The sequence below is a fragment of the Orussus abietinus genome, unplaced genomic scaffold, assembly GCF_000612105.2.
Source record: "Orussus abietinus isolate OABI.00-Male unplaced genomic scaffold, Oabi_2.0 scaffold187, whole genome shotgun sequence".
Classification (NCBI taxonomy): domain Eukaryota; kingdom Metazoa; phylum Arthropoda; class Insecta; order Hymenoptera; family Orussidae; genus Orussus; species Orussus abietinus.
The window spans coordinates 121,162-139,883 of NW_019394336.1; the positions used below are offsets into that span (position 1 = coordinate 121,162).

Consider the following 18,722-nt stretch of genomic DNA (forward strand, 5'->3'; position numbering starts at 1 on the left):
GGAAGAAAAATTCAGATCCATAGGCGTTCGGAAACTGCGTCTCTTAGTGTCCCCTGGGATGTAATGAATACTTCTTGCGACATAAATAATAAATTATTCAACATTTCTATGTACATAGCATTTGTTTTGGAAACTAGAAATCCGAATTTTTTTGATCAGTTAAGTCATTTGTATCTCATATCGGTCTTTATATGCTAAATCTTTACCGGAATCTGAACGGCGTCTTAGGTGTTCGGTCACTGGTACACTTACTTTATAACCAGAATCTCTGGATAAATGTCGCCGAATTTATGGCGGGCAACAGATGCACTATAGTCATTTTCAACATGCCGCTTTGATTACAAAATATCCTCAATTGATTTGCTTACACCGTATGGGACTGTATCGAGATTAACAAGAAATTTCTCAGAAGTTAAAAACACTAAATATGTTCTCGTGATCTCCCTCGCCTCCTCGTTAAAAAATAGTCGTCGCATGCTCAAAGCGGGAACCGGGATAGTAGAAAACCCGTAAATTATCTCCAACGCTTCTTCGAATAGTTGCCGAAGTTTTTAATTATAACTTAATGCATCTATATTGGCTAGTCGAGAGTATAAAAAGTAAAGGCGCAGATAAAAGTGGGAAGAGGCGCAAGATGCACTCGGGATCGCTGCGGCTCCCTTGGCGATCCGAGAAGCGCATCTTGCATGCACCAGGGCTTCTGCAACCTGCATGCACAGACTCCATAAAGCCTGAGTAATCGTGCGGCAGAATTACAGCTGATAAGTCCTCACCGAGTGCACTCCTCCGCGCATTTAACATCCCCGATCGCGCTAATTTGACAAGGAATAGCGAAATGCATCATTCATAAGTCCCTAACGTGCCATTAGGTAACGTGGAAGTGGCGTCAAAGAAATCTCGTCTATGGAACATTTCTCGATTGTTTTCAAACTTTACAATGTGAATACGCAGGCTAGACAAAAAGTCCTGCCACTCATAAAATTTCAATTTTTTTTTAATTTGCTTATAACATTTTTCAAATTTTGCATAAGAAATAAATGGACGTCAGGATTTTCCTTATTGCCCCCATATGCATGTTGTAAAGATTAAAACAATTTAGTACACCGAGTTCGTAGAAAAGTTTCATAAACGATTGACCCCTCAGATGCCACTTTCATATCACCTTAAGGATTCTATCATCAGCGATATCGCGTCATACAGTTTGTACACTTTCTCATGTGCAGTCCTTTTTATACTCGCAATCGACGTACAGTCTCTTAAATTTAATTGAAGATTTTGATACCGGTCGCTACTCTCAAACGAGCAACCAACTTGTACTCTTATCCAACTTAATTATTGGAACTCCGACTCGTGTACATTGGTGTACGATCGCTGCCTCTAATAAGTTCCATTAAATCGATTCGCGGTAGATTTACCAGCTCCACATGTTGTGTACATTGCTCGTAAGAGTGCTCGGAGGATCGAACACCGTTCATACAGTAGTGGTCCTTTGTCAAATACGCTCGCGTGCACACATGGGTTTGCTCATGAGAACCACGCTGTTCTGGCGGTGATGGGGGTCTTCGTTCTGAGAGTTCGTCTTCAAGGTGTGCACATGACTCTCCGTACTGCTATGTCTCCAGTGAATGGACATGGATTTCGCCCGACCTGAAACAGGATAAAGGGAAGCGATTGATCGCCTTACAGACGGCTGGGAAACGGCGAAATGGGGAGCTTTCAGTGCTTGCATGGAATACATCCGGCTGCCATGCCCCTTTCGACCTAAAGTCAATGCAACCAACTTCTCCATTCACTGTTTCGGTCCGCTTCAATAACGATGCTTGGTGGGAAAAAAAAAAATTGAAAGACCCTTTCGAAATATTAAAAACAAAATAATCAATTGCCGCATCACCCAAAGAGTCCTCCCACAGAATTTTTCTTTCCACTTTAGGTCTGCCCCTCTCATCCCTTTCAAGCACATATTCGGGAATGGAGAAGAAATTTATCGAACCCATGTACGGCGGAAGTAACATTATACCGGATATCGCGTCTATATATTTATCCCCTCGAAGTTTATTCTGGGAAACTATGTGTTTTGTACGCTAAATACACCTGTCCTGGCTAGGAGGAAAGGTGATGTATCTGGAAATAGATATTTGCCGTCCTCTGTCAAACCTTACGAGAATATCTTGGATTTCTTCTAAACAACCTTCCTCTATGAATGAAATGTCTGGATTTTTATGGCAACTTTTATCATCTCGATGGGTGATAAGGTCTACTCGGTGTTTCCATGACCTACCAGAGTGCGATGGTCCCAGTTCCGTTGCATGTAGTCCTGGGAAACTTTGCAATTGTCCACGTCGAGCACTCTCCATGTCCACAACGCAACAGCACATCACCTTTTGAAAGTACATCCGAAATCTGAAATCATTTGCTACAAATTAACCACCCTGAAACGTTGTCTTCTTTTGGTATCACGATGTAAAATCATAAACGATCGATTCTTTATGCTTTAGCACGTACGATGCGAGGAGGAAATTTTCAATTTCTAACCATATCGCCCCATCTCCGCTTGATTAGGATACATTCCCCAAGCACCTGTCGATTCTCTACTTTAATCTCGAAATGCGCAGACACATACGCAATATTGCTAGCTGATTCCTTCGGGGAGTTTTGCGGATCGGAGGTGTCGAGTAACTCGTCTGGCGGAACTTCGATCGGTTCGGAAAAATTGCGCTATTTATTACGCGTCGAAGAGTCGAAAATGACAAACCTCGAAGTTGACGCGAAAAAAAGACGCAGGGAGAAGTTAGTTTGAACACCTGTACAAGGTGGCTCGGAAGAACAATTTTTTACTACGAATGGTTCCACGTCCCTTGCTCTGATTTGGTACTTCATCTAACCACGTCGTAATCCTTTAAGTAGTCCTTGGTACCATGGATCTTCCTGACACTTACGGATGGATTACGTACAGCAGCTTTCGGGTGACCGATTAATTTCCCACGCCCGATTCTCCGGAGTTGGAATTATGGAAATTGATGTAATCCGTCACTACCGTTCGATGGAGGCTTTGAAACTTTTCATCGTATAAATCGGTCATCGTAATAATCGGTGCGGAAAAATTGCGCTATTTTTTACTTCGCGAAGAGTCGAAGGTGACAAACCTCGAAGTTGACGCGAAAAAAAAAACGCAGGGAGAAGTTGGTTTGAACACCTGTGCAATGTGGCTCGGAAGAACAATTTTTTACTACGAACTTTTCATCGTATAAGTGGACCAAAATTTGAAGGCAGAAACATGAACAATTATTTAGGTAAGGATATGAAACGTCTGCACCATAGGTTATGGTATATGGAGACTTTAAATCTACCAAAGCTTCATGCGAAAGAAAATTAAGTGAAGAAATTATAGAACGCCGAAATATTCGTGAAATTTTTCAACATCGTCGTCAACGAGGTATGAAAAATATTCAATTACTAAATGAATAAATGTAAACGAATGTAAAGTGAAATTCGGACTCGTTCAAACAGGAGCAATGCATTTGTAATTTAATACTCCTGGGTGAACGGACGGATATTACAAGTAGGAAGTATATCACGTTTTGTCGTGAAAATATTAACGAGAAGACGTAGAATTCCAGTTTTCAAAATTTAAGCGCAGTTTCGCACGTGTCAGAGAGGCTAAATTAATCGAAAACTGAAGTTCGTCGATAGTTTTTCATTATGCCGAAACACAAAGGCGGATGCGCAGGCTTTGATAGACAGATGATTGGCATTATTACCCGATAAACGTAAGGAACGGAGAACGGTGAAAATCGAAACTAACTTTGCCGGTGAGTGATTATCGGGAGAGGGTGGAAAGTGGGTGGAGATAGCAAGAGGCGAGAAAGTACACAGAGAAGATAGCAGTATATCGGTTAAGTACTACAAGATCACCTGGTGTTCATCCAGTAGTATATGATGGGATTTACCATGGCGTTGGACATGGCGAGCCAATAGAAGCTCAGGTAGACGTGCTGGACGTAGCTGGTTTCGACAAACCTCCGGTGATGGTAGGCGAAAATAAAAAACCCGTGATAAGGGAGCCAACACACGGCGAATATTGTCACCACGATGATGAACATCTTCACCACCTGTAAAGATCATATGAACGAAGGCTTGCCTCGATATTGCAAAACTTGGTGCGTGAATCGTTCGAAGTTTTATCAGTGCGCGTGTAGTGGTAGATAACATGCTGCACATCCTTTCGGACTGCGCGCCATGAAAGTTGCATGCGCCCCATAAAACACACGTACATCTAGATCATACTTCCGGACGTCATTACCGAGCTCAACATTACGACAAGTTATCGTTATCGACTCCGTCTGAAAATTTTCCCCCGGAAAATATTCAGTTTTCGATGTAGAATTGCCGCGGAAAGAACATTTCTCGTGAGTACTGGATCATTAACGTGAATTTTGGTTAACCATTGTTCGAGGTCAGCTGATTTCCTCCTTTGAAAGGTTGGTTGTTTAACAAATAATTATCCGGAATTGCGTGACTTTATGGGGGACTTATACATACCTTTCGCTTGGATTTCACGGATTCTTTCTGGTGTTGCGTGTGTTCTCCTATCGACTTCAAGCCCCATAGCATTCGGCCCATCAGCGTGTAACACCCCGCCATTACCGTCACGGGGATGAGGTAGGTAACCCCCAGAAACACCAGATTATAGCTGTAAATAAGCCAAGACGTTTCACGGGGGCATTAATACCAGAGATGAGTTGGGAGACCGTGATTGGTCGATCCTTTATCGGGCCGGTGACGTCGTCCAATCACGGAGTCGGTCCGCAATCGCGCTTGTCAAGTACACTTGACACGGTGCGGATTTCAAGTGGCATCCGAAAATTGCGGCTGACTTTGTCAATAGACCCCGGTAAATTTTCAGGACCGGTGAAGAAGAGCGATTGCCTGATATCGCATTTAATTACTTAACTCCGATTTTTAGTTGATTTGGGGAAAAGGACGCTTCCGAGCCCTCGAAGGGGCCGAATGGAGGGCGAAAGAAGTGCTAAGTCGATTTACGGACTTCTGACAGGGGTTAATAAGGGCTCCCGTTTCGGCCCATATTTCCATATTAAGGACGACCGATTCTTGAAATACTGCGGAAAGTTCTAATGAGATTCCGATAGGCGTCCGGAGCAAACTTGAAAGCGGTTGGGGAAGAATCGCGATTTCTACCTCCTCTTCTCTATTCAAAAACACCTGCAGGAGTTTTATTCCTGCCGTAACTATGGCAGAGGAAAATAAATTCCAGTGAATTTTTTTCCCTGGATTTTTTAAACACCCGAGGTAAGGATACCGCCACCGTAAATAAGTCTGTAATGGTTAAAGATGTAATTGAAGCTTTTCTATAACAACTGTGTGCCCTAAGGATCTTCCCACGTGCTCCTCGTCGATCTGATAACACATAGAAATAATGTTAATAATATCCATGTCTGGGAATCGACGAGGCTGTACGTCCCTCAAACGATGGGAAATTCTTATCAAGCCCTTCTTCGCAAGCAATTCTCCTTTGCAAGCATTTCACTTTCGGTCCGAATGGTGAAAGCTCTCCGGCAAATGCTTCGGCGGGCTTCGGAATGGCCCATTTCTTTTTCTCCTTTCCCCAGTTCCCTTGCTCCTCCCTCTTTATGCGTGCAAGCTGGTGGTCAGACCTCTTCTGCTCGTTTTTCAGTTTTCCCTCGGTTTTTCCTCGCTTTCACTTCCACGTAGCTCCAAGTCCCAGGAGATCTCGTCCCGAGCAACCCTTAAATTTAATAAAACTAACGAGTCGATGAAAAAATGGCGACATAAATCTGGGGTCCAACTCCACCCGACGAAGTATCATTTCCCCAGATAAAACGTGGCCTTTTCACTCCAGAATTCGCTACAATTTTCTCAGCCGTAACAAAACTCCTCCTCGATTATTTCATTAATTTCAGCGTTTTCATCGATAAGTTCCCACGTGGCGAGCAAAGGTCCGCACATGAAGCACTTTGAGCTTCAATTTCCTGCGACCTGAATTGAGTGTAAATGCTCCTTTCCGGTGCTTTTTCACCTCTCTTGATTTTTTACACAAATCTTTCTCTGTTAGTCTCTCGAAAGACAGCTCGTCTGGATCGTTTCAAACGGTGTTTCTCTCTCGATGTACTTCCTTTTTCCTCCCGTCAATCGCGAGACGAGACACACTTGGGCTTCGTTAACGTCTCGTTAAAGTTTACGTGAATTCTCCGAGGGAGATCTTTGACGTAACCTGCCACTCCATGAATTCGATGCAGTACGTTGCGTCCAGCAAAGCAATTTGGCTCGATGATCGGATTATCGAAACATCGGCCCGTTTACATTGAAATAATGCACACTGCACTTGCACGTTACGCGGCTCTCTCCACTTACACCAGTAAGTATTATCCACTTTGCATACACCGCTTTAAATCTGCATTGCATTATGGTAAACGCTTCACATGACACACAGTGGGGCAAGAAGACCTCGTCAGAGAAGAATTTTACATTGTTAGCAATGAATCTGTATGCTCTGGAGATCTCTGATAACCACATCAAGGTGGGGAAAATGTAAGAAAATTATTAAACTATGTGTATCCAATTTTGTGGAGGAATATTAATTTTAAAGTACGGTCGCAAGGATACGAACAAGTGACAATGGAAGCCTGGAATTCCTCCCGGATTAAGGACGAATTTCCACGATGCAAGGTACTCGAATGCATGGGGCGTGTGAATGCATTACATGGCTCCCGGACTTTACAAATTCAAGCTAAATAGGTATGTGAGATAAGTACCGACATGTCGCCCCATGACATATCACTATGGCGTGCACGCATGAATATGATAACGCACTCAACCGTATGTACGTATGTATGATAATGGCATCAAAAGGGCGTACCATCGCGACCTCTTTTACGAGTCGAAAGGGAAAATGTCTGGTTTTCTGTATCCCATTTCACCTGCTGTCCATTATCGTAACAATGCAGTGTAGGCAGAAAAAGGAGGAAATGCAGTACGCTAATAGTAGGCTACCTGAAATTGCTATTACAGTCAACTCGAAACTCTTCTCTAATTTAGAAACCTCGTCGAATGTTTCATTGTCATCTGCAAACGATTTAATACCAATCGGTGAAATTCTGCAGCGGTTTTTGGCAAAAATTCTCACATCGAGTGCGTTTTTCTAATTAGATCGGAGTACTTTTAATGGCCTCTCAGGTGCAAGTATCGCCCTATGGTACGTCGCGCAATTAATATAGAGCATGTACTCATTTTCTTCTCCCTAGTGCGCTCTTACCGCATCCCATTTGCTTACCTACCCTTCCTAGGTGCGAGTCAAGAAATGCAATTTGCCCCCAGTTCTCTTATTCTTATAGGCGTTTCCTTCAAATCTATATATTTCACCCGTGCAAATTGTAATAAATAAATTTATTTATTCTTATTGTGAGTCAAGATTCCCTAAATTTCCTCCAATGTATTCGCGTTTTTCCTTGGGTTTTAATTTTTTTTTAAGGAACTTACATGTACTCCGTCATGCTGCTGAGGTAATGTCCATCTGGCCACAGCATGTAACAAACGATTCTAGTTTGTCCGCTCGAATAGCTGCAAGTAGTACAGAGTTATGTTGACTGGTTCTATATGATTTACCAGTTAACAGGAAACGGTCACGATTTGCATCTGAATAGCATGATCCCAACACGTATTCGTCCCTAACTTTTGCAATTTAGGGCTCGCACGACAGTTAATTCAGTTTCTCTCAAACGACGTAAGTAATCAATCCGTGGTAATATTCACTTACATTATCCTATATCCTAAAAACTAAACCCCTCACCTCCTGGTCATTGTGGTGGAATACAGCAGACAAGGGGTCGCCAACAAAGCCGAGGCGAACCAAATTAAAATCAGCACCGAAATCGCCCTCTTCCGCGACATGTGATGCTGAAGAGGTCGCATGATTGCCATGTACCTGTGAAATTGGTCCGCAATTAAATTGGAAACATGTTTACTTCAGGTCATTTTTTATTTCGCCCCAATTTAATCAATTAAGCCCCTACACCCAACAACGGTGTCCATTTTCGAGCCGTCGAAATTAAAAAGGAAAATAAAAACAAATATTTTATCACATTACTACATGGGAAAAAATATTGACAAATCACTGTACGTATTGTCACCTCGTTCAAGAGGCGCCAAAATGTCCATTCAAAAGAGTCGGAACTTTTTCTCAAATATTCCAGCTGCCTCTTGATTGAGTATACAATTTTGATTCACCATCCTTCACTCGTGTTCGCGTTCCACTCTGCGCTAAATGCAAAACAACGAACCTGATAAACAATGCCGCGAATCTACCCACATCCTAAAGGTGCATGCACATTTTAGACGCATGAATACATGATACGTGGAATTCCCGTTCGTCCAGGAAATTCGAACCCACCTCTTCAAGTGGCTTCGTACTAGCGGCTTTAGGAACAATGTGTCTCTATTTCGACTGGCAGATACGTAGGTCCGTACACAGGGCGTAATCACGTTCATTAAACTTAACAAAATAGGTGCGTTCTGGTTCTCTACGACAGAAGGTCTATCCGGGTGAATCTTTAATATAACAGATCTCGCCGCGATTTCTCTCAATTTCCGAGCTGCGCCGATAACTATTGACACTAATTGTCAGTTTCCACAAGTAAGGAAAGTCGTATCCTGAAACTCCGGCAAGACGTCGAACCACGTGCCTTGGTTAAAATTCCGAGATGAAAGGAGTTCACTCAGCAGTCGTGAAAACGGATCATTACGAACCTTTTAACGTTGCGATTATGCAGGAAAATACGTGCGGAGCCTGAGAATTATCGGGACGCGGATTTATTCGATTTATTAATATCCGGGTATTCACGATTCGCGGGGGACACTTGCACTCTCAATATCTCCACATTTCAGCAATAATTCCCAAGGATTGCCTGAGGGTAAAATTTCGAAGAGGGTGTTAAACCACCTAATTTCGGGGGCTGCCGAGTAGCATGGCCCCTCTACGAATAAATAAAGCAAAAATGCAAATCCTGATGATCCCTGGAGAGGATCCGAATTGCGCATCGCAAAGACTCTCGAAAGTGATGAGACTTTTTTCGCGTCTCCTTCTGCTGGGATACTTGCTCCCAAAAATGCACCTCATGCCATTGTTTCCGAGCTTTATTCGGTAAAAGTTCCTCCTACAAGGCATATCTTGGAACTTGGTATCCTTTGAAATACATTTTTCCTGCCGGAATTCTGAAAAGAATCTATTTAGCGTCGCGTATGTACGTTAAATCAGGGTACAGGTGGGTTTCATATGTGCGGAAGGACATATTTTTGCGGTGTAATGGGCCACCGGATTGTCGGTAATAAATTCCGTGGTCGAATGTTTTAACAGGATGTCATCAATTTTGCGTTATGATACGCGTTTTCGAACTGTCGCTCCCTCTCCTAGTTTTTTAGGACGATTGCCCTCGTAAACTCCATGTGCTGTTCGGGATGAAACTTCCCCTGAGGTTTGTATTGCTGGAGATAATTCAAGCCTTCGGGGTGAAGAAACGTGAACCCTCGTTTGCGAAGAGGGAGGCCAAAGCTTTCACAAGCTGGGGGATATCCGAGGGAGAGAATTTTATTAAACTTCCCAGCTGCCTAATTTATGCGAATAATTTAATGAAAAAAAAGAAGAACTATTGACGATGTTCGCGAGAATCAACATCTGCGTTGCGATGCTTAAGGGCATCGGCTAGATTTTACAAAGACCGATGAAGCCTTCACTTAAATTCCTAATTAAAACGGAAGGAATAATTTATGAAAAACTCCAGTAAATATTCTAATAATGCTTTAAAGAATTTCAATTTTTTGCTGTTCCGGTGGAAACGAGTAGCGATACGATTTTCCGGAATAACGAGGACGCGATAAAAATTTCATTTCATTAGTAACGAATATTAAATTATGTAGGATTGTCTGGGAATTAATTAAATAACTGCTCTAGATTCGTTTAATTAAAACTTCATTGAAGATCACTGCATATGCCCGAATTAAAATATTTTGTGGGTAATAAAAAATCGCTCACGCAGTCAAGCACTGCGTTTCAGATTGCATCCGGGCGATAAATTTCATTTGCGTAAATAATTGATATTCCCTTAGGAACAAATTAATAATACGGCGGGCTCTATGAATATTTCAGTAGAAAATGTTGCGAGGTAAGTGTAATAAACGAGGCAAACGCAAAGTTAGGAGTATCGATTAAAATTGTTCTTAAACTGCCACGTTTGAGAACTTTTACATGAATTTTATTAAAAAGAAAAGGCCGTTGCAATTTTTTTGTGTCTCTCGTCGATGTATAAGAAAACAATTTGATATCAGTTTTGTTAATAATGTGACAAAACGTCCATTGAAGCGTTCTCCAGATATACTTGCACGATAATAAATCTCCCAAATTAAAATCTTTTATTTAAATCCAACTTAATTCAGGCTAATTTTAATTCAGGAAGTCATTAATCAATTTATTTATGATTAATTGTCAGAGTCTAAAATCTCCCAACAGGCCAACGTTTGTCCAACGGAGTTTATACAAGCGGCATCTTTAATGAATCCCAAAGCACGAAGTTAAAATCGAGAATTTTAACGTCGACGGTAACTTCGTAGTCGCACTTTGCATACTCCCGGAAAAATAAAATCGCACACTCGCGACAGTATGCAAATTTCCAGCACTTTGAGGCAAGACACTTTGCACTCTGCAATTTCTTTTCTTAAATGATAATCCCCTCGAGCGTAACGTCCGTTCCCGACTTAATTATCTCCGTTGACTGATAATATCGATTGAGGGAAAAAAAAAATTATAAACTGTATGACTCATGAGTATAAAGCGATCCAGTTCACAGATTGTCACTTATGTAATCACGCTCTCGCAAAAGAACAAGTGAAATTCATTCTTCGCGTGTGTCATCAAGCCAATACACGCGATTCCTTGTAGAAATAGTTAATTCGGTTGCAATTGCGGTGATTAGGCGACATTTTGCTCGCGGGCCAATTTCATGGCCATTTTACGATTACCGAGGTAAATACTGCACCCCTGCAGTTCTTTGCATGCGCAATATCAAGTGGAAGGGCAATTACATAACTAGAAAAAAGTAGGAGATCATGCTGCAAAAACATGCCCTCCTTTTCGCTAATCACGCGGAAAACCCAGAATTTCTGTGGTACCTTTCAAAGCGTAGGAAATAATTGACTGGAAAATATTTCCCCATGTAGTAAGGTGTACATGATCCTGGAAAGATTTTCCAATTTGTCCTAGACCGTTCGGTTTTCAAAATCGAGGTATCACATTGCGAGATTTAGCAAAGCAGTTGGTCGTAAAAAATAATACGTAAAATAATACGTAACTCGGATTCGCATTCCGGAGGTACGCTGCATTTCCCCGTTTTACCCGGGTGACGTGAAATGGAATATTATAAATGTCCCCTGCATCTGCGTAAACACCTTGTCGTTTGCAAGTCGGAGGCTTCGTGAACCTGCCATTAGCATAACCACGTCCCGGAACTTAATTGTACCTTCAAGAAGTGTGTAAAACGAATCCACTACCACGATGAAGTCATTAGAATACCCTTCCGTTGTATATAACCCGTGCCATTTAAAATGATCGCGAAGACAATGCCGATTTTTTTATGGAATTAATTTTTCCACTCACCTATCAAAGGAAATGGCCACGAGGGTGAAGACACTGGAAGCGACAGACACATTGGCCACGAAATTATTGACTGTACAATATACTGTACCGAAGGGCCAATCCGAATTGAGCATGAAGATGAAGTTGAACACACCGTTGAGTAACGTCATCATCAGATCAGCTAAAGAAAGGTTGACCAAAAAATAGTTGGTGACAGTTCTCATCCGCCTGTGAGCTGGAAAAGAATTTGTTCACATTTTATTTTCAGACGTAAAATTTATTAAATTATAATTTCTCGCCCATATACCCGATCTCGATTAATGTTTCTATATTGTACCCATAAATGTTAAATAGTGAAGGGTAATTGGCATTTTCCCCGTAAAATTTAGAGGCTAATTGCCGCAGATTGCTTTCGACTAAACGGTGTAATTTCGCCTCTTTGCGGAGAATGCTTAAATTGAGTGTTACTTTTGTAACAATAAAGTTTATCCAACGATCTTGGAGTTGGAAACATTACAGTAAACTGCGATAACATTCGATCAACCCCAGTTATCAGGGAATGTACGACTATTATACATTTTAGAGCCATTATACATCACCTTAATTGCTCAAACTTTGGCTTTTCATGCTCAAAATAAATCACTGTGGTTGTTACATATCCGGCGGAGAGGAAGAGCGTAAATCTGTTAATGCGATCAGAATAATTTAAAATTTAGCCAAATTTTAATGAAATAATTGCTTTATGTTCCACGGAAGGATAGAAAGAAAATTCTAACTAGCGAAAAGTGCTGGCCAGAATTTTTGTCACCCTGTCATTGTCCTATACAGAAGGGAATTTCGTAATAAAGCGTGCCCTATTTCTTCCAGGCGATTGTGCGCAACCCTTAATTTGACAATATTGCATTTTTAGGACGTATTTTGAAACGATTCTCTGAAGATGAAAGGGTGAGTATTTCTGTCAAAGTCACGAGTTTCCATCTCCAACATTCAACCTTTCCGCCTTCGATTGATACGAGAAAATCCGTAGAGGTGTATCAGGAAGGGCGTGCTTTCAAGCACTTATTGAAAGCCCCTTTGAGAATTACTGAAGCAACCCTACCGAGTGTTGTTAAAATTATGCAGATATTAAAATTACTTCGTTGTCTATCGCCATTCCCTGTGGATGCCAATGTATTATGCAAATGTAAATACCATCGCGAATTAGGCGAGTAATTTATGACCGTAAAAATATTCGTATGAAATCCCTAGTTAAACGAAGGTTTCCCCGTAGTTAAGAGCATTTCTCTTTGCAAGCTCTTTTACAGCTCCGGTTGAACTTTCCAGTGGTAAACCAGACACTTTGTCATTGTGTTTTCTCCTTGGAAAATACCAACTGAAAGTAAATGGCATCGGGGCGAATAGAACGAACTCCAGAGAGAAGTATATCGAAAGTTCAACAGACCTCCTTTTTGCAACAAAAGAGTATAACTCGATAGCGACATATCCTTGCTGAAGAAACTTTCAGGAAAATGATCGCGACACTTTAAACGGGAGTAAATATGCACACACGTGTGGAATATCTGAACCTTTTCTTAAACTAGAGCAGGTAATATACATACGAAAGGGACTGCCAGGAAGGAACGTAATCCGAATCAGAATATCCACATTTCCATACAGAGCTGCAAGGAATTAACATTATTGATATTTTTCCGGGCCCGAAAAAAATGGAAGCACCACGAAACTGTAGTGCACACGTGTACGGAATTACCTAAAAGAGAAAATAAAAAGAGAGAGAGAGAGAAAAATAGAAAACTCGCGCCATGGAGTCCAGAAACATAATAGAAGCCAAACGCAATAGAAATCCAAGATAATTTCTCGACAGGAAACGTTTCAGGAGATATTTGAAAAATTTTGTAGTATTGGGACGTCCGCAAAAAGGAAGACCATGGTGGATTATTGGAATTTTTCTGGACGTGGGGTATCCACGTGTGATCCGCATCCTGAATGTGCATGGAGAAAATGCTTAACTTGCGGGCAAATTCGGAAAAAGTCTGATTTTTCTATATCCGAGGTATAGTAAGGCCAATAGCCAAGAGTACTCATAACGAAACCACGTGCTGCTCCAACAGAATTCTGATCTCGAATTCCGCGAAATCTTTAAATCGAACTCGATATCAAAATTTCTAACCTGCCGCGAGGAATAATCGCGTTAAACCGAGTAAAGCATTGCATTTTCAAATAACGATAAGACCGCTTCTTGAAATTACTGCTCCGTGCTTTATAATTTAATAATACCCTAGAATTATCCGTGTACTTTGATTAAAAAGAAGCATTACACATTTTTTCCTGAGTTTTTGAAAACGGAGGGACTGACTCTTCTGGAATTTATATTACATTCCTGAATTTACATTTGTAAAGATCGTTACGATCAAAGAGTAAGACCTTTAAGAATTTAGAATTCAAGGAGCATCTCACGTTACACGCGATTACGACGCGAAATGCCCGGGTCCTCTTAACCGCGGTTTAACTCGGAAGTCCGAAGCACAGTGGTAGCTTGTAACCCGGACAGGAAATTGAATTTGCAATTTGTACGGCAAGAAAGGCTCGGACACAAAGGAGTTTCTCCTTATTTGGCCTGCAAGCCGGCGTGGAAATGTCGACCCAATTGTTCGGGGCATACGCGACGGCAAGAAATCCCGCAACTCGTTTCGTTATGTGCGTGGAGCTGCTCGGAAATCCACCCTAACGACAAGTTAGTACTTGACCGATTTAATTCCAAGATTCAATTATCCCGCGGCTTATTTCACACGGGACGTCCCCAAGCCACTTTGTTTGATCTCCCCTGAGACCTATGAAATTCGTTAACTTGAACCTCCACGTAAAAGTCAACCCAACTGGCGAACGCGCATAGGACCACGTGGAAATAATTACAATCAATTGCACCCTTGCATTTAAAATCTAACCGTGATTCGTTGAAATCCTCGAATCGAAAATATAAAATTCTTTATTGCACGAAGGCGGAATTCTATGACGGGCTGATATCGATTTTCTATTTCACGTCCCATTAGCCCTTATTTCTCCTACCCGTTTCCTTTTCATTATTTTCACTCCTTACTTCCGTATTTTCTAATGAGAAGTGCAAGTCAGTACTCTCAACGAGAAGTTTGACTTTCAGCTGGAAGGGGCCGTTTAAGCGAGGGGGAAATTTTAACAACCCTGAAGAAGGAACCGTTTGGCCACTTTTTGCGGGAAGCAGAAGCAAGCTTTGAGCTGACGAGACCCTGCTTTTTGGTTTACAGCGACTCAGCATTTTTTCGTATAAAAAGCGAGAGGAGGACAGGAGCTCGAAGTCGAATTTCGGGAGAAATCCGCCATGAAGTGCCATAAAGAACACTCGGCGAAGTGGTTCCAACTTTCGGATTCGACCGTAGGTAAAGTTCTCGAGGGGTCCCCAAGTCAAGTCGGGAGGAATTTACTACCATCCACGAGATTGCAAATGCGTAATCGCGTTTCCAAACTTACTTGTCAATGGGGTAACGACTCTCGGAAGTCCAGGTAAACTATCGACATGCAAGATCTCCAAACTTTTAGAATGCGATTTTTCGCTCCACCGACGCGTTCGTCTCCGTGCAAGTATTAAAAAAACGTGTCTAATTGCATTTTAACTCACGTTCCTTCGAAATTAGGTAGCTTGGAGACCAGACGATCTCCATAAATGCATTAAGGAAGGAAGTCGGATAAGAATACCAGCGAGCGCAGTAATTAATGGCTCATTGTCAAATCCAGTCCGAACAGAACAGACCAAGTAATTCTTCCGTATTTGAATAATGCATCGAGGTCGTTTCTGGACCTCAAAGTGGATCAAGACATTTTGTCGCTTCAGGAATTGCATGACAAAATTGAACGCCGCGTGTTCTGCGTACGCGTAAGTCTAATTATTCGTTTTTCAAGGTAGATAATAAGAAGGGTAAAGAAATGTCAGATATTGCTCGTCCTAGGAAATTGATCCCATCCCCATTTCAGCAGCTTTGCACGAGAACAACGTTGTGTATCAGGATATTATGTTCCGAAATGACTTATCTACGAAGTGAAACAGGAAGTTTGTCCTCTGCTCTGGAGAAAACAGCAAGTTTGAAGGATTTCTTACAACCACGGATAAATGATATATTAAAAGAAATGCCAGGAAATAAAAGCTCCATTTTTTTTTTCTATTATATGATATTATTGGCTTCCACGTGTCTAGAGAATTGGGGGAAACTTGGATTTTTCGTTGTAGTCAGCCCCGAGGGGAGTGAGCACTTAAAATCATTTCTGCGACGTCGGGCTTTACTTCCCGCCAACAACACGAATTCAAGTGAACGGAATCGACCGACATTCATCGGATCGGTTCCCGGTTTGGCAAAGTGCACACCAAGGCGACTTGAAGTAGAATTTATTTGAAAAGCGTCATGGTTCGATGCTCCAAGAACAAGGAGAAACGAACATGGCCCGGAAACGGTTTCCCATCTACGTAAAAGCCTGTGGGAGAAGCCGTCGCAGTGTCTACATTATTTACCACGAGGAACAATGTTGCACGACAAGGAGCAATTTTGTTTCAGCGATATTTTCTCGCCTTTAATCTCGTAATTCTTCCTTAAGCCCCGCGCACTAAAACTGCGTACTAAAAATCCTTGTGCCTTTCCTGGGACGAACTTCAATGATAACGATCGCGTAATGCAACAATTTCCGTGGTCAAATTGTCAAATTAAGAATTCACGATTGGAATTGTATTGTATATCTAAAAAACTTTGATAACCCCTCCCACGTGATCTGCAGATCCGGCTAACACGAACATTGTAGACAGTTCAGTCGTAGTCCATGTTTCTACAGTTTCCCATTTTCTTAATTTTTTTATTTAATATACTACGAGTCGTAGGAAATAACTCATTCGACCCGATATGATGAATCGGGACAGAGAAACTCGTTCGATCGAGCTTAACTTGATGTAAGAGTAAATATATGAATTTTTTTAAAAGTCGAGAGGAAAGGCACTTCGTGATATTTTCTGCACATAAAGGAGCCGAATAGTAATACCGAATGTAAAAATAATGGTATTACAATGGTGAAACTTTTCGCCCTTAAATCATTTCGCGTTGGAATTATCCCGTAACAATAAATCCTATTTGCTCGACAATTCTTTCAATTTACGCGATGTTGTGCAAACAAAACTATTGACCGAGTGTACGTGTTTATAATGGTTTTATAGCAACTCGGATGTTGCACCGCCTCGTCGACCAGCTTAAAAAGTGTCACATCAGAAATTCCTTGGCATTTGTTTATTTTATCAGGAGACACAAACTGCAGACTCGTAGAAAATGTGCATTATAGATAACGTCACAGGGGACAAACGTTATGTTCCATTGCACAGTAACCTCGTAAAATTCGTCGTTCTCCAGGTTACAAATGCGTTTAGAACCTCGTTGCATATTTCCCTCAGGGAACGAAAAACGTGACCTTGTTCCTCTATTTTCTGTCCCATTGTTTTCCGTTCGCTCCCGCTCTTCTTTCAATTCGATCTGCTTTTTCGTTTTTTTCTTTTTTCACCTGGGCGTCACTCGCACTCGTTCTGCGCAATAGAATTCAAAGGACCTCCGAAGAACTTCCCGACTTTCAGGCATTCTTTCCATCGTCCAATTCAATTGTTGTCCTCCTAGCTAATTGAATCGCATCGTATAAAAATTGAGAAATCTGCCGCGTGGAGTACATCTCGTTAAATCTTGTGGTACAACATGGAACGATGATTCCAACAGTGAGGAAGAATCTATAATTCATAGATTCGTGAAATGGGATAACTGGTGGTCCATATTGTTCTCTCGTTTCAATGAATATCGAGTACTCCCTGGTGCAGTCTCTCTATACAGTACCGTAATCGGATTTCGATAAAAATCGTTGTACTAGAACAGTGACGATGTACGATTAGGCTATTTAATAACGTAGTTACATGGCTCTCTGTTTTTAACAAGGAAGTAAAAGGGAAAACCACTTGTCATGGATAACTTTTTTGTTAAAATTAATAATAAAAAAAAAAAGGTACCAGCGTTTACCTAAGACGATCCAGATGACTATCGCGTTCCCTGTGGTCGCCACGAAGAGGATCACCGCGAAGATCAACGTCCAGGACAACTTTTGCCACCAGGGTAAATGAAATGGTCTTTGTTGCTCCAGTTGCAAACATTCGGCGAACCCGTCTCTAAGCACTTCCCTTTTCGTGGACTTGATGAAAGCTTCTTCTAAAAAATTCTCCAACTCGCTTCTGTTCAGCTCCAGTAGCAAGGAGATGTTCTGCTGAAGTACCATTGCACTACAGTTGTACAAAACCGACGACTCTATGCTAATCATATTTCCAGCAGGACTTGATGCACCGTCCAAATTTCACGGATTATCAATTTCTCATCCAATATCGGAGGAATCCAATTCCCTGTGAAGTTTGCCTTCCGTGTCGAGATTACATTCCAATGTCACCTGCTCATCTTCGACCCCTCGATTTACCCGATTCGATTAATTCGGAAGCGCGCGTTAAAAGCACAAGGTCAGGGTGCTCTTATCACCCCCTTTATCCTCAAAACTAAATAAGTCATCGCGTCTACTCGATTCATGAAGTTTGCGACGAGATGACAATAAATCCGATGAAAAGGCTCGGTACATTCGCTCATGAATCCCTTAACGAACAAATGTCACGGGCCATTTTTCGTCCGTAAATCTTGGAACGAGATAAGTCTTCTAACGAATCCGCTTAGGAGAGTCAAAAGGAATAAATGTCACTTGACATTTTGCCTCCACTCGTCTCGACTGGATGCAGCGCCCGAAGCTATCAGGCGTTGATTGTTTTCCCTCGAATTATTGGTTTTTTTTCGATCACGTCACATCGATCCCCGAAAACGATCCGTGCACTTTTCAGGCGCAGAGGGCGGATCATTTTAATTTCTTTGATCGCAGAGGTGAGTCCTAATTTCCGCCCCTCGTTTGCGTCTAATTGAGATACATTGCGCGGATTAATTCGGCGAAAAGCTTCCTCTCGCACACGAGGACCCGGGACTCGTTCGGG

General features: G+C 41.7%; 1 protein-coding gene across 1 annotated transcript; it reads right to left on the reverse strand.

Annotated features, from left to right (window-relative positions):
* Positions 1–1,492: 1,492 nt before the first annotated feature.
* Positions 1,493–18,016, reverse strand: LOC105703400 (tachykinin-like peptides receptor 86C). Its single transcript, XM_012431769.2, has 8 exons — positions 17,722–18,016; positions 11,681–11,894; positions 7,826–7,960; positions 7,516–7,596; positions 4,540–4,690; positions 3,913–4,109; positions 2,279–2,400; positions 1,493–1,647 (listed from the first exon to the last, which is right to left on the reverse strand). Exons 1-8 carry the CDS (start codon positions 18,014–18,016, stop codon positions 1,493–1,495), a joined length of 1,350 nt encoding a protein of 449 aa, XP_012287192.2.
* Between the last annotated feature and the right edge of the window lie 706 nt (positions 18,017–18,722).